Below are 16735 nucleotides of genomic sequence, written 5' to 3' on the forward strand. Positions count from 1 at the left end.
AACGGTTCAGGGTTTGTTCTTTTCATTATACAAAAATAGACGTTTGCCCATCTTGAACAAATAAAAACAAGAGCATTGATTTTAAAAAATATATAATAATTTGGCAGTGAATTGCACATGAACCCTTGGCAAGTCTTGTACTAAAGTGTAGTAAAATCCAAGAAGAAGCTCCCTGGGATCGGCACAATAACAAAAGGTAAGAACAATAACAAACAATTCTTTGGAAAGAAATACTCTTGGCAAACTTGGTCCTAAATACCATATTACCAACACATAATTGAGTCTACTTATAATCTGTTGTAAGTCTACTATAATATGTTATTTATGAGAATAAAAGACAAATGCAGATGTACACTAGCTGGTAGACAGTAGATGGGACTACTGGTTGGTCAAGAATCCCTTACAGTTTATGAATGGATTTGATTTAGTGTTCAGCCAAAATTAAAAAGAAAATTAATCAAAAGAAAAAAACAAGAGACGTTAATTAAACATTTTGGGACCAGAGCTGAAAAAATATCACACACTCATCCGTTGCAATTTAATTGTCCTTGGTTTCTTAATTTCTTTCTCCAGACCTACACTATCTTCCTTAACATACGGATGAAGACGCTCAAACTTTTTACTCCAGATTCTTCCAGGTCACTTTGTAGAAGAAACGGGCAAAGACAAAGGACAGTACACTTAACATTCTAAGAAACAACACCAGAATACAGCTAAATGTAACACCCAATCATTCTTATGCCTCTTATTGGCAAGATTATGAGTGTTTCATAAATCACGCGTCGTAAGCTAAGATATGCGTTGGTTAAATTGATAAATGAGTGCCAATGACACTGCCTTGACAAAGACTGAACGTCAGTGTCATTATTTTGTCCATACATAAGTCCTTCCATGAAGAACAGATGAACATAGGCTACAGAGAGAAAGGATGACACTGAAACTCCCTGAAACAGTTCATCACAGGTCCTTCCCCAGATGGTGTATCTCATCCAAGAAGAAGTCCAGTTCCTCTTTGCTGACCCGAGGGCTGATAATAATCATTCTGAAGAAATTGGCTTTGTCCCCATGGGGCTGGTAGCCTACCATCATACTGCCCTTCTTCATCATACGTTCTTTTATAGTTGGTGCCACCTAGGGGGGAAGAGGATACATTACAGTGATTAAATATATAATCAACTAAGTAATAGATTCAGGTCAGGTTATAATGAATGGCCTGGGATTGAAAATAGTTCAGAATTGGTTTGTTCAAGTCAAGTTATGATGGTGGCAAATCTAACCAAGTATAGTAAACAAGAACCCACTTGGATTAAACATGCCAAAGTTCATATATTTACGATATGAAAACCATGCATCTGTGACTTAAACAATGTACACACTTTGGAAGTATGTTAAACATGAAACCTCTGCGGTATTAAGTGAGTATTAAGTCTCATGTTGGCTCACACTGGTGAAATCAACATCAACAACATCACCTAACAATCACCAATAGAGAGTATGCACATGCATGATTTTCCCATCAGGACACGCCCCCCTCATCTAGACTGAGTGGCAAAACATTGAGCAGCATGGAGTGTTGGAGTTTGGAAGCGCTCGTTGGAAATCACTCAACCATCCTGCGTACCACCTGTTTCTAAATGTCACATAATGCAGGAGGCAGCAAAATGTTGTGTTATTGAAAACAAGCACTTCCAAACTCTGACACTTAGAAAAAAATAATCAAATGCAGGGCATTTCTTGACAGGAAGTAGCTTGTTTCTATGGTGGATTTTTATGAAACAAAAACTTTGCAGATAGAAGGAGGATAATTCAAGCTTTTCGTACAGCTGCAATGTTGGTGAGTTTAACATTGTTTAATGCAATCAGACTGTTCAGACAGGACTTTTCTGTTTGGATGAATGGGCTGTCAAGGCCAGAAAGTAGTTTTTCCGCATAACTTCCAGGTACGATGCCATGAGCACAACATCCAATCAACCCAAAATACTAATCACGTGTTGAGGAGGCATTTCAGGAGGCCTCACAAAAAGTGCTTTCATTTTTAACAATGGAGCTGCCACAAAGAAAAACGTAGAAACACTATTCAGCTTCCACGGGTCCTGGTGCCTGCAACCCATGACTTATACAACCCTGGGTAGACAGCCCAGCCTGGTGGAGATCTATGTCTCCACCAGTAGAGTCCCCTTTCTATATTCTATTATCATAAAGGAGGTGGCAGTCTTATGGAAACATCTACCTTACAGGTTATAATGTGTGTATGTTCAAATATAAGCATTTCTTTACTTACAGTGTGGACCTTTTGCCAGAACTCAGCACTATCTGGCATGCTCCTCAGACTTGGTGGAATGTACCAAAAGCAAACATTGGCATATTCTGGCTATAGGTGATAGAGAACAACAACATTTAAATCATTGCTATACATTTTGGTTTTGTTACAAAAGTATAATATAAATGTATTTGAATTTTAGACAATATTACACTGAGAATAGTAAAATAAATAAATAAACATGCTTGTAATATCTTACCTCTATCAATAGGCGGAAGCCCTCTCTTTTCTTGATCTCATCTGTAAGATACCTACAAGGTGGGGAAAAAAGAAGAAAAATAAAATAAAAGAAGGATGATCCTTTGAATTGTATTTAGAGCTAAGGACATCCGATTATGCTACATTGTTTATCTTTCAGAATTGTGGTTACTGCTCAACAATCAGTATATCAAAACTGCACTGTAAAACCCATTTGTACACTTTGTGAGTTAAATTAATACTTGCTGTGTGGCTATTCTTATTAATACTCAGCGACATAATGTATGCCCTCGTATTGCTGTAAGGATATTTAGATCTAAAATAAAACCAAAAACAATGAGTTTTCCACCATAAACCACTAGAGTGCAGTGTCTGCCAGACAAGCATTTGATGAATCCAGTGAGAAATCCATCTTCTAGTGCTAGTTACTTGAATGAAGAGGAAAAGTATATTGCTGTTATTTATCACTATTCCCCCTCTATCCACCCATCCCACTCTCCATGACACCCTGCTGCTTCACTGTGGTTCACATGTAAAGGTGAGCAGTTCAGAGGGTCAGGGCACTCCCATCTAAAGGTCAGACAAAATAGCACAACTGTCAACCTGTAACCAAGTCACTACACCGTGTGCCATAAAAAGTCTAAAAATATGGTGCAACTGATGCCAGAGACTGCATGGTTCATGGTCATTTTGAATTGCCTGTAGCAACCATGCGTGTTATTCCACAAATCTTGAGCATGTAAGACATTCTCGCCAGCAGCCTGCATAGTTTCATTGTTCCCGATAAATGTTTTCACTATATCACAAGAATACATTTAGACTATGAGCATCACATTCTCTGTGACCTACAATGTGTTTGTGTGTTTCATTCAAACAGCAGTTATGTTTGAATGAATTATTCATGTGCATAACTTGTAGTTATTTCATGCACACTTCGCAGCATTTCAGGACACACCAACAGCAAATTACACCAAATGCTGGGGTGAGCGGTTGAGGTAATTTATTTGTGTGGGTGATACAGCCTTTCAATGTTGTGAAGACCAGCACATTACAGAGCAGTGGCACACAAAGCCAATAGATCATATTTAAAGGTATGGTATTTTACAATATGTGTACTCTCACACCACTTGTGCACAGTGGTAACAGCTGCTCTTCCATATTTTACTCCACACTGGTTCTCAATGAGGTCTAGGGACCCCACGAGTCCTTAAGGGTCCTCGGTTAAACTATTGAGGAACCAAATTAACCTTGCGAGTCTGTAGAGAGAGTACAAATTATGTTAACAAATTGATACTATTCAATTTGTACACTCTCAGAGTTAAATTATCACTGAGGACTTTACAATATAGATTGGGGTCCCAGAGAGAAATGTTTTTTTTTTTTTGCCTGATGCATATCAAACTGAGAGGTCATGAGGTTGAGAATGACTGTTTCATTCTGTCCCATCAGACTAACCTGGCCATGGAGAGAGCACTATTCACCCTGTCCTCCAGCCCCGTGGTTCCCAGGGCCTTCCACATCAACCAGAACCTGAAGGCATCGGCCTTACGGCTGCACTGGATGGACTTGTCCCCCGTGTCGTAACTGATGTCATAGAACTTATCTTGCTGGAAGAGGTAGGAGGCAGAGGCAGAGTGGCAACGCTTGAGAAGACCCTGGAGAGGCAAAATATGTGCATTATATGATGTAATCAATGTAACGTATTACATTGTTGAAAAGAGAAGGATGAAAGAATTGGAGAGCTGGGCTCTGCTTATCCAATGAGGTTAGCTTCTTGAAAAGGACTTAATTACAGTGCTTTTCTATTGCATGGCACCGGTGCATTTAGTACTTTGTTTACCACTGTAGATGCTGTAGTACCCCTCCAATGCAGCTGGTTGATATAATGACATCCAACCCTCTGCGTATGAGAGCGCTAAAGAACAATAGTGTCTCTATTTGATCTACCATATCTAGTGTACAGTCAACAAAGACTGTTTCTGATAACATTGTAGGTGAGAATTAGGCCATGCAACCGCATGGCCTAATTCTCACCTCAGTATTGAATAATTTCACATTTACAATACAATAGGTAGTTTAAAAGTCTGTTCCATGCCTATAGGGTAGGGAGTCCCCCGCAATATGATGTAATGACGATTCTCTCTGACCAATCAGTATCTCATGCCATTGACTCAGGAACCCTGTCGGAGGTTATGCCACACAAGTATCAGTGTTACTGTTGAACTTGTTAGACTCACTGTATGTACAGCACCAAGATATAAATTATAATGTAAGTGGATATGGTGCAGACGTCTGCAGTGCAGATAATGTAGTAGGTGTCCAGCTGTCGACTGCCGGCTGCCTGCCTGTGACACATGATTCTCTGGCTATCCCGCTGACCACACATTCAGCCTGGTAATGGGAGAGTCATTCAGGTCAACCTCCAGCCCATAATGACTGATCTGTCTGATGCAGAGACTTACCACAGGCTGCCTGTCAATATCTAGACAAGTTAGACTGGAGCTTATTGCTATTCGGGCTCATATTAAAATAAATACCCTAACACATTCTTTGGCATCTTTAGATTTTTGCCTATAATGACATGCCCAAAATACGGACACCAGAGTGCAGTGAGACAGTGGAAGAGAAGATGCTGTGGCTTTTAGTATCGGTAGCAAATGGATCTGATTACAAGGTTGTCCCTCTTACCTCCTGGTCCCTGACCAAGAAAGCGCAGCACTGCAGGCCAGCCATAAGCATCTTATGCGGGTTCCAAGCAACAGAGTTGGCCCTTTAGAGACACAGACACAGCACAATAGTAGGGAAACAAAGGGTTTCACAGTCAGCTTTGCTTAGTCATGAAATGTCTGAACACTGAGGTTTACTTGGCTCATTCATGAATGTAGCAAAAATGCAAGACCAGTATTACAAATTGCCTACATTGTCTTCTGACATTGGTGTGATGTGAGGTGTCAGAAATCAAATACAGTTAACAGTGATGGATTTAAATCACAAGCGTATTACCTTTATGATTATGTAAGATATTTTTACTGTTCTTACCTTTGGATGCCCTTTAGCAAGTGTTTATGTTTCCTAGACATAAGCGCACCTCCTCCCCAACATGCCTGAATGACAAGAAACAGAAACTGTGACTATGCTGACATTATGTATCTGGAAATATAGGTACATATAAGATCTCTGGAATATGACAGACTGAATAAATGCATTATCCCATTCAAAACAGGAAAGATTTTAGATTTCTGCGTTGGCTATTCAAAAATAGCAGATATACAAGCTCACAGTGTGTCACTTCGTGCCGTGCTGTGAGCTTGTACATCTGCTATGTTTTGAAAATGTTGAAAGTGTGAGAACTAGGATACTGATTTAGAATGCATTTGTAGAATCGGCCTCAGTTCTTAACAGGTTAAATAAACAAGATTTCAGGATACAAATCCACTCACGTCCACATGCAGCCATAGGTTGTGTTTGTCACAGATATCAGCGATCTCTTCTAGGGGGTCAAAAGCCCCCAGTACAGTTGTCCCAGAAGTGGCATTGACCATGAAGGGCACTGCACCCTGAAAACACAGCAAACGAGCACACACATACCAAGGAGAAATTTAGAACACTTTGAATATTTGCTACTTGGCCCAGACTGGCTGGTGTAGACATCCGGGCACCTAGGCTTCTAATCCAGCCCAGGGTTCGAATACCGATCCCCGACGACCATTGCTGTGTTTCACTCCCCATCTTTCTCTCCCTATTTCCTGTCAGTCTAATGTCCTTTCAAATAAAGGCATAAAAATCCCCCAAAATATCCCTAAGGAAATAATAATATTTGCTACTTGCCAATGAATATAAAATACTAATCCTAGTGTGCCAACAAATGTAATCGTATAGTAGTAACCAACTCAGCTCAACCTTTTTTAGTTATACTTACTTCATTTTTAGCAGTCATTATCTTCTCCTCCAGCTGTTCAGGAATCATCTTCCCACTGCCAAATACAAAATGAAAGCATGCATCAGTGAAAGAATGAATTGAATCAAATTCAAACAATTAATACATTATTGAAGCCAACAACCAACAAAATAAAGTAATGGTAAATGGATCACTACTTCACTAGAGCTACTGTAGTGAATTTGGACAACTCTGTTTCCATCCAAACAACATAAGAAACCATATGTGAAACTAGTACTAGACAGGTCTCTGTACAGTACACACAACACAACATGATGTTGGCACACTATATATTAGACCCTTATGGGTCTGTTTGGTTTCATCTGTACACTCTCAGTTAAACACTGGAGGCTTTTACAATGCAGTGACTATTACTATGAAAGCTCCTTTGAGTTTATCCAACATGTTGTTGGGCCTACTCATAAACATGGGCACACTCTGGACCTGGTAATTTCTAAAGGGCTGAACATCATTGTGGAAAGGACTATTGAAAGGCCTGAGCTATCAGACCACTATTTGCTGTGTTTTAATATGACTGTCACTGAACTAGAGAAAAACATCACTGAATATACTATAAAAAAGCGTTTTTTTAGCCCTTCTGCAGCCGATGAGTTCTCTCGTCATCTGGGCCCCCCCCTGCCCGATACCCCCCCAGTGAATGATATGGTTCAAATTTTCAATCTTAAACTAGAGTCAGCTCTCGATATAGTGGCTCCTTTTAAAACAAAAAAGAAACGTAACACCAGAATAACACCTTGGATAAATGAGCATACCCGCTCACTGAAGCAAGAGTGTCGTAGAGCCGAGCGAGCCTGGAGAAAAAACAAACTCACCAGCAAACTAGAAATTCTTAAAAAATCAACAGCCGCCTATAACAAAGCCCTGCGTCTAGCAAGGCAGGCATATTTCTCTGGCATTATAAATGAGAACAAGAAAAATGCCAGAGTCCTTTTCTCTACCATTGAACGACTTATAAACCCCCCCCAGTCCTACAAGCAGTCATTCCCGGCCTCTAAAGCTAAGTGTAATGAGTTTGCATGCTTTTTTGATAACAAAATATTTAACATTAGAGCCGATATTATGAATGGTGCTGCTGCTAGCACAAACCTTCAAACAGCAGCTAATGGTCCCAGGGTAGATCTCCCCAGGGGGAGCCTATTAACGTTCTGCGAAATTGATGAAGACGAACTCCGCAAAACCATATCACAGATGACATCATCCTCCTGTTCATTGGATACAATTCCCACCACCTTTCTCAAAGAGGTCTTGGACAGTGTGATTGGAGATATACTAAAAATTGTAAACAGCTCTCTACAATCAGGTGTCTTCCCAGACTCACTGAAGACTGCTGTAGTTAGGCCCCTACTCAAGAAACACAATCTTGATCCCTCCGTTTTGGGTAACTATCGACCCATTTCAAATCTACCCTTTCTGGGCAAGGTTTTGGAAAAATGCATCTTTCATCAATTGGATGTATTTCTACAGAATAATAATGTGCACAACAAATTCCAATCTGGCTTTAGGAAAGGCCATAGCACAGAAACAGCACTTGTAAAAGTAATGAACGATCTTAGGGTGTCTGCTGACAAGAAACATGTATCTGTTCTCTTACTTCTAGATCTAACGGCTGCATTTGACACGATTGATCATTCAATTTTAATACAGCGTCTGGAGCACTGGATAGGCCTGTCTGGTACGGCCCTGTCCTGGTTTTCCTCCTACCTATCAAACAGAAGTTACTTTGTCAATCTAGCCGAGTTTGACTCAGACAACCACGACATCAGCTCTGGTATTCCACAGGGCTCGATTCTTGGCCCCTTGCTTTTTTCCTTGTACATACTGCCATTGGGCGAACTCATTACCAATCACGGAGTCAATTTTCATTTCTATGCTGATGATACCCAACTTTATCTTTCTGTTGCTCCAGATGATCCCTGTGCTCTAGACCCGCTGTTGACCTGTTTGTCTAGCATTAAATGTTGGATGAGTGAGAACTTTCTCAAGCTAAATGAGGATAAGACAGAAGTTCTCATCATCGGTTCTAGTGAGCAGAAACAATCAATAATAAGCAGACTTGGTAACCTGACTGTAGAAAGTAACAGTACAGTAAAGAACCTGAGGGTTATTATTGATTCTGAATTGAATTTTAATTCTCACATTAATCATGTTACCAAGATTGCCTTTTTTCACCTTAGAAATATTGCACGAATCAGAGCCTATTTGTCCTTGGACGATGCAAAAACGCTAATCCACGCCTTCGTTTTCTCTCGGCTTGACTACTGCAATGCACTTTATTCAGGATTGCCTAAGAAAACAACTGACAGATTACAACTCGTCCAAAATGCAGCAGCCAGAGTTTTAACTAGAACTAAGATGAGAGAACATATTACTCCAGTTTTGGCATCACTGCACTGGCTTCCGGTTGTTTTTAGGATTGATTTTAAAATTCTTTTACTTGTCTATAAAGCTCTCAATGGCCTCGCACCTTCCTACCTAAATGACTGCCTGCCTAAATATGTCCCAAACCGCCCCCTAAGGTCTTCCACTGCTGGCCTGCTCGCGCTGCCGAAAAAAATGGCAACTAAAAAATACGGGGAAGCAGCTTTTTGCTTCTATGGGCCGTCGGCATGGAACAAACTCCCACTGTACCTTCGTCAGGCAGCCTCTGTAGACATTTTTAAAGCTCAGCTCAAGACCCACTTCTACAACATTGCTTTTAATTGAGTTTTAATTTGCACGTTCCCACCCTGCCCTGACTGATTTGCTGCATGTGGTGTTTTTATTATTATTTTATTTGTTTTTATTTGTTTTTATTTATTTTATGTTCTTATATTCAATTTTGTTCTTTGCCATTGTTTTATCATTTTAACTACTTATTTTTATTGTATTCTATTTTTGCCCTGTGAAGCACTTTGCGCTACATTTATGTATGAAAGGTGCTATACAAATAAAGTTTATTATTATTATTATTATTATGATTGTGAAATGTGTGTCAGAACCAGCATACCTCTTGTCGGACGGTATCACATAAACATTCTTTGTGCCGATTCCCAGGAAAGCTGCTGCTTTGGCAATAGAGTAATGGCACTGAAAAGAAGGCCAATAGTCATTCAATGAACGGAAATGCTTACATGGTTACAAGTGTATAAAATTCAAGGGTAAGCTACAATTTAGACTTGTTCTTGATATTGTCTACTATAATTCTACATTTGGTCAGACAATAATAGCTAAATATGAAATGATTACAAAAAAAAACTATATATAATATCTTAAGGGCTCTCTGACACACTAACCCTACTTGGAACACACACAACATCTACAGCTAATTGGCCCCAATGAATGGCAACTTTGCATGAGAGGGAATAACTCTCCATACCAGGAGGTGGCAGTAAGTCTGTAATAAGGCATAATTTAGCAGAGTCAAGCTGTGTTTCCCATTGAGTTGTTTCCCAAGAACACAAAGATTTGCCCTGTTCTGAAGAATGCTCTTGTCATGTTGGGAAGAATGTTCATTGTTCACTCAAGCTCATGAGACCAGAGAACAAATATTTCTAATTTGGCTGCTTGAGGTGATCACACACTGCAGCTCACTGTTGTGGCTTTTTCACTCAAATTGTCAGCATATAAAGTGCAAATAAAAACGAATACATACAAATACGCATTAAATTAATCACTTAATAGCCTAGCAGCTTAGTAACGTTTAATTAAGCCTAGCTTGGATTTGATCTATCATTGTTTTGCTCCAAGCTGAATAATGACAAATTGGTTGGCAAATAATAATAGTACAGACTCACAATCAGCCCATACAAAATACAGGTTTTTATTTTAAACACATTATTTATGTGGAATTTAGACTTTAAATCCAAACAAAAGTTACCCCCAGAATTGTATACCTGACTGGTTATTACTATGGTAAAGAGTATGAAAACCTTTTCTACAGGGGTATACATAATAAATCATAATTTATATAACACATTTCAATGTAGTATATCCTACCTCCTGTGATGTGAACATGGCCAGTCGAGGTATGGCTGAGAGCCCGAGCTCTTTGACATCAGGACAGTGATGGTATCTGGCTACGTTTATGGCATACATATTGGACACTGAGCCACCTACAGAGCACACAGGATTACTGTTAATACAAAGACCGACTGATAGATTAGTGTGAGAAGATGTATGTTATTTCATTGATGCATTTTTATTTCCACAGTTAGATATTTTGGTTCTAAATGCACACAAATACTGTGTAAAGGTATAGAACAAATACTAAACTGAATTGGTTGGTGAAAATGCCCTAGTTCAATATCTCATCAACATCTCTGAATGCACATAGCTCAGATAAGATTAGATTCAATTTGATTATAATATTTCCTCATTCTGGTGATACATTATTATAAGCGGAATGTCAAAATATCCACCGCAGGGTCTGACACCAGAGCCATTGAGTAATGGTTGAGACGAAGCAGTGAAAGGTCCTGAAAGATACATAACGTCAGTCTTACCCAATACCCAATCTTTCTGTTTTATGAAAACATGGCTGCTGTACTTTATACCTCATGCTAAGCATTTAAAGTATGTTAACTTTAACTTTAAGGTTTTTAGTCTTATTTAGATGTGTTGAGGTTAGGGTTAATTCACCCCCATGGCTCCACATGGTGAAACTAGCCAATGGCAGGTTTATGACTAGCCCGTGGCTTCCTGTGAGCTTCCTGTGAGGTTAGGTTTAGAGTTAGAGTTGATATACTTATGTATATTTGGTCTATTTTTTAAAACTATATATGTTTTGGCTATTTGAGTTTCCTCTATTTTTGTAGGAGCTCACTCAGGCATAACGCCTCTTCTTCTAGGTTACATTTACATTTCAAACTATGTGACGTCATATTCTATCACTGGATAAACATAATGATAACATTTTACTGCACCAAATTGGAGAAATCTCATTTCATAATCACCTACACAACTGAACATTTCTCTGAACATTGACCTTTCACCAAACAAATTCCTCAGTAGGTCAGTTCACTTTTGCTTTTCAAACTATGTAAGACGGTCATATTCTATCACGATTCACTGGTAAAATATGGTAACATTTTACTACACCACTGACTAGTAGACTAAACTACTCACTTCACAATCACCTACACTCAGGATGCTACTATTCGTCCAAGTGTAATGATGCTCTAACCTGGGTTGAAGAGGCCATCTCCTTCTTCCCAGCCAACAAACTCGATCATCTTCTTTAGCACAGCTTCCTCCACCAGGGTAAAAACTGGAGCCACCTCATACGTGTACCTGACGAAACATGTATGCAATGTTACTCTAGCATCCAACGTTTGATGAAGATCATTTAACATACCGGTAGGTTAAGCAAGCGTAATAAACTACCTAGTATTTTTGTTGTAATTTGGCTATTGGACCATCTCCAAGATCACAAGTTGTGAGCTTATTGATCTTCTATTTTCAAAACAAAAAACAAGGGAATATTTAGAAAAGTCTTGGTAAATGATGGACATTTCCACCCTATTTCCACCTATGTACTGTATGCGGGGAAAAGGGGAAAAGACTTTCGTCCATATGACTCCCATCTATCTACATTACAATGACCTGACTACCATTACTTATATCTGCTCAACCCTCCTCCCTGTGTGTTTCTGTTTTATTTGACTTAAATTCAACCGGGCAGACTACTTGGCAAGCAACTTTGTTCTGCATCCACAAGATTTGTCGTTATGTTGGGATTTACAACTCATCCACAAGTCTGTAACACTGCCTCACAAACGTTTTTGACATCTGTCATTTCATGTTCATCTAAAATATTAATTTAAATGATGGTAAAATAAATGAAAATTATTTAATAAAATGTTTTAGGAACAACTCCAAAGAAGTGACTCACAAACTGGGTTTCAAGGCCTCTGTGATGAAGCTTCCCACCAGAGAGTAGGGCTCCATGCCTGCATACAGCTGGTTGAAGAAGCGAGGATGGCCTGAGTAGAAGTAACAAACAGAGATGGTTACACACAATTAAATACATAATAAGTAATAAATAACGTAATAAAGATGCTGTTCATCATTTGTTGTGCTGTAAAGTGGTGTACAGCATGGGTTTTCAACAGGTGGTCCGTGGACCACTGGTGGTCCGTGATGGTATTGCATGTGGTCCCTGACCATGCATTTAGTAATGTAGCAAAGTGAAGATTTGTATTTAAATTTATTGTATTGCCCACAAGTTGAGAAACAATGCAGTAAATGACATGTTGACATATGATGACTCAAGAATTTACACAGAAAGGTGTAGTTAGAATCTCAAGGGAAAACTACCGGATTGCCTGGTTGAGTCACCATTATAAGGAAATGTGACCATAATGAATTGCACGTCGACTGCTCGCTCATACATACAGTAAGTTACAATGAACAGCAACATGATTTTAATTAATTTCCCCCCCACACCCTCCCAACACAACAGTGGTCCCCAGGTTGATTCTCAGTCAGGGTGGTGGTCCCTGGTTCATAATCAGTTGAAAACCCCTGTTGTACAGTGTTATAATATACTGTAGTAACAATTGAAATAGCTGGCTCTCCTTTGACACACATTTATTTATTTACTTTTGGTAGAGGGTATTTTTGAGCTATTAGGTTTAGAAAGCAAAACCTTGACCGAAATCAATTGTTATGGCAGAAGTATGTGAATAAAACCACAAACATCACAGACTTTGCGTTCTTGCACCCTCTTCTCCAGAATTTCACCATCTATTTATGGTTATGACCCACATTATTTGACATTGGAGACTAGCAGTGTCTGCTGGCGCACTCTGAGGTTATTCTGGGACTTGGGGGATAAGCGTAATTGTGGCAGGCTGGGGTTCAGAAGGTCACTGCTGAAAACTAGGGATGTCCCGATCACGTTTTTTTGCTCCCGATCTGATTCCGATCATTTGATTTTGAGTATCTTTCGATACCGATATAATAATGATACTAGGGATGTCCCGATCACGTTTTTTCAGCTACAGTAGATTTTTTTTTAAATTTACAATCTTGTCTCTAGTGCATTTTTCACGTGAGTGACAGGTCTGGAGTGTCCCTGCACCTTATCTGCAAATAACTTCATTGTGTGAATGCTATTTCCTCATTAACTCCTACCGGTCTTGACACTGTATTTAATGGCATCTCTGCAGCGCTGTAGGATCTGTGATTGTGCCTCGCCTCCTTCCCTCAGCTCCAAGTCCAACAGCTCCTTCAGCTGCTCAGGGTCACGCCACTCACACACCTGACCATGATGGAAAACAAGAAAATTATTGACCAAATGATTGTTGCCGTACACTGTACAGTATTCATCTAAAATGTAACCAAATTGACCCTTAACATCTCAAATAGTTGACAAATGGATACATTGAAAATAATTGAAAATAATACGGGTGGGTGGGTGGGTGGGTTCAAATTATATCCATTGTGGAGTCTTGCTCAGGTGAGGTGAATTTTCCCACAGCGGGGGCCAGCGTGAGTAGCCTAGAGTCCAGCACCTCAGACAGCCCCATTGGCTAGGGCAACAAGTTGAGGGGAGGTATGTGCCACTCTTGATTCTCAATTAATTGAGCTGGCCAATCAGCTGTGATGAGTTTACAAAAGGTGCTCACTCTTCCTCATTCACACTGCTGAGTCTCCCTGGGGGAAACACCATCTGGTGATAAGAGATACACTCCACTCATTTCTCAGTGTTATAATGTTTCAAACGTCATGTTCTTTTCTCTCGTGTAGGCAACGTATGAGTGTTGAAGCCTGCATGTTTGCCTTCAAAGTGTTCTCTCAAGAACAAATTCTGAGCGAACAGCAGGAGGCGCTGTTTTTCCTTTTTTTTGCCAATGGGTTCCCATATTGCCTTCAAACCTATACTTACCCCCGACTTGGGAAGACTTTACATTTACTTTGCATGATATGCAGGCAACTCCCTCCCTGAACATTGTTAATTTCCTTTAATAAACTGTGATTTAGCCTTGAACTGGCAACTGCCTCTGTCTTCTGTGCTGGGTTTGGGTCATAGACAGTATTAGACAACAGTCAAGCCACACCATGTATTGGTACGTACACCGCCTCTGCACTATTCCTTTAACTGCTACTGTTTTATTACTGCCATACCTACTATACCACTACCATTACTACCACCATTGTTATTGCAGGATTACAACCGCGATAAAACCTTGTCGTTTTGGAATGCCAACAGATATTTGGAATGCCGGCAGTAGATCTATCACTGTCTCCAACTGACCAGTGTTCAAGTGTGTATGTCTGTGCCTTTGACCCCTCCCTCTATACTGGGGAACCCAATCCATGGGCCAGCACCAACCTAATCCCCAGGGTTCAAAGATGTGACTCCCACACAGGAAGGGGCCCATCTTAACCACGGGCCTAAAGGGAAATCCCTTATGACATGTATGGAAAATAAAATAAATAATAACATATAATAAACTAATTATTCCACATTTTTGTAAAGTGGACTTGTTGGGGTGTGGCGTGTGGGAACCCAGGCCCTATAGGCATAGATAGATGTGTCAATATTGTAATATAAATATAATTAGCTATACTGTATGCCACACATGTCATTATAGAATCAAATAGTTCCCAGTATGTTCAGTAAAATAAACTTTTAATGAAAATGATTATGTTAAAAAAAGAAATACCTTTTCTTTTACATCAGTTGCCTTCTTCACTGCATCCTCAATGATCAAGTCCATAGCTTTGTGGATAAAGCTCTCTTCAGTAAACTGGTCAATGGATGGGCCATTATGTACAACCCCTGCACCTGTCAGGACTGGAGCACACTTTATCTGCAGCCCAGCAGGTCCCTTACTCGGATTCTTTTCTACAAGAGTAAGAAACGTAGAATTGAGTGTTCTTGACTCATGTTGATGATATCTATAACACAGGTCGTTAATAAAATATAATGTGACTGCACTAGCTATAAAAGGCCTACATTATATATAAACAAGATCAGCTGATGTAAACGAATTATTAATTATTGGGGTGTGACGGGTGTCTTACTGTCTTCATTTATTATGCTAAATGGTGCCAGTAGGCTATGGTATGCAACGAAGGAGCTGTGCATGATTAATAGTCTCAACTCTATACTCATATCGTTATGGTCAGGAAGAAAACCCACACAGAGGGGTTCTTTATTGTGCATGCAGCGGATTGCGCAGCTGCAGTATATCCGCTTTCACTTTATGGGCATTTGCAATTTGCAAAGTAATTAAATTACATGAAAATTTAAAGCCTAGGCATATTGTGCATATTGTGCATTGTGCATATTGTGCCTCAGATTGGTTTAATTAAATAACCATAGGCTATGGATACATATAGCTATAGCTCTTGTCCATATATAGCTCTAATGTTTGCATGGACCAGAGTTTAGTAGAGGTTAGTAGCCATGCACTCAGTTCCGCTTCGACTGGTGGAAGTTAGTTAAATTCAACCCACAAAATATCCACTGAATAGCCTACCATCCTACCATTGTGTAGGCTATCATAGACTATTTTACACTTACCAGTTATGTGTCCGTCATTCGTCGGTGCCATTGCTGATTGGTGTAACGTGTCCGTTGATCCGTACAGGTGTAATTAATCTCACTATTCAGGCTCGATCGGTGACAGTTTGAGGATGCGACTAGATGAGTTCAACTCTGTTCAAGGTCTTGAATAGATGAGGACACTTGTGGATTTCACCAGTAGTTAGTAGACCTACGCCCCTCTGCGCTTTTGACACCTGCGTAAAGCGCGTCATGGAAGATTTTGTTCTTTTGGAAAGACACCAGGAAGCAGGAGGACTGTTATATTATGAGTCATTTGGGACAAGATGCCGCTTGTTGTAAATATGGCCCACGTATCATAATGTAGCCTAGGCTATATATCCTGCTAACATTAAAATGCTTCGGACACCAATGCTGCCTGCTTCCTCTGGTGATCCTAAACTGCAGTTCACTTTATACAGTGTACTCACTGTATGCTGCACGGGTGTGTGTCATATGTGTGTGTGTATGTGTGAGTGTGAGTGTGTGTGTGTGTGTGTGTGTGTGTGTGTGAGAGAGAGAGACAGAGGGAGAGAGAGAGAGAGAGAGAGAGAGAGAGCGTGCGTGCGTGCATGCGTTTTTTTTTCGTACGTGTGCTGTGTCATGCACATCTGACTCACTGCTGGCAACTAAGCCTGGCATGTGTGGTGCTGCTGCTCGCACGATGTAGATAGGCTAGTTATAGTCGAACCGACGATAAACTTTAACTGATGAACTGTGTACAGTG

The 16735-nt window shown here is 39.9% G+C and overlaps 1 protein-coding gene across 1 annotated transcript; it reads right to left on the minus strand.

Moving 5' to 3' along the window:
* LOC308318980 (acidic amino acid decarboxylase GADL1-like) lies at nucleotides 1–16362 on the minus strand. The gene is made up of 15 exons (XM_080768731.1): nucleotides 15988–16362; nucleotides 15125–15306; nucleotides 13590–13716; nucleotides 12346–12436; nucleotides 11638–11744; nucleotides 10452–10567; nucleotides 9463–9542; nucleotides 6438–6492; nucleotides 5959–6075; nucleotides 5558–5622; nucleotides 5207–5288; nucleotides 3974–4173; nucleotides 2520–2571; nucleotides 2282–2371; nucleotides 1–1131 (listed from the first exon to the last, which is right to left on the minus strand). Exons 1-15 carry the CDS (start codon nucleotides 16016–16018, stop codon nucleotides 958–960), a joined length of 1569 nt encoding a protein of 522 aa, XP_080624857.1. The 5' UTR covers nucleotides 16019–16362; the 3' UTR covers nucleotides 1–957.
* Nucleotides 16363–16735: the final 373 nt, after the last annotated feature.

Source organism: Protomyctophum bolini, assembly GCF_963924005.1.
Source record: "Protomyctophum bolini genome assembly, chromosome: 7".
In the NCBI taxonomy this organism is placed as follows: domain Eukaryota; kingdom Metazoa; phylum Chordata; class Actinopteri; order Myctophiformes; family Myctophidae; genus Protomyctophum; species Protomyctophum bolini.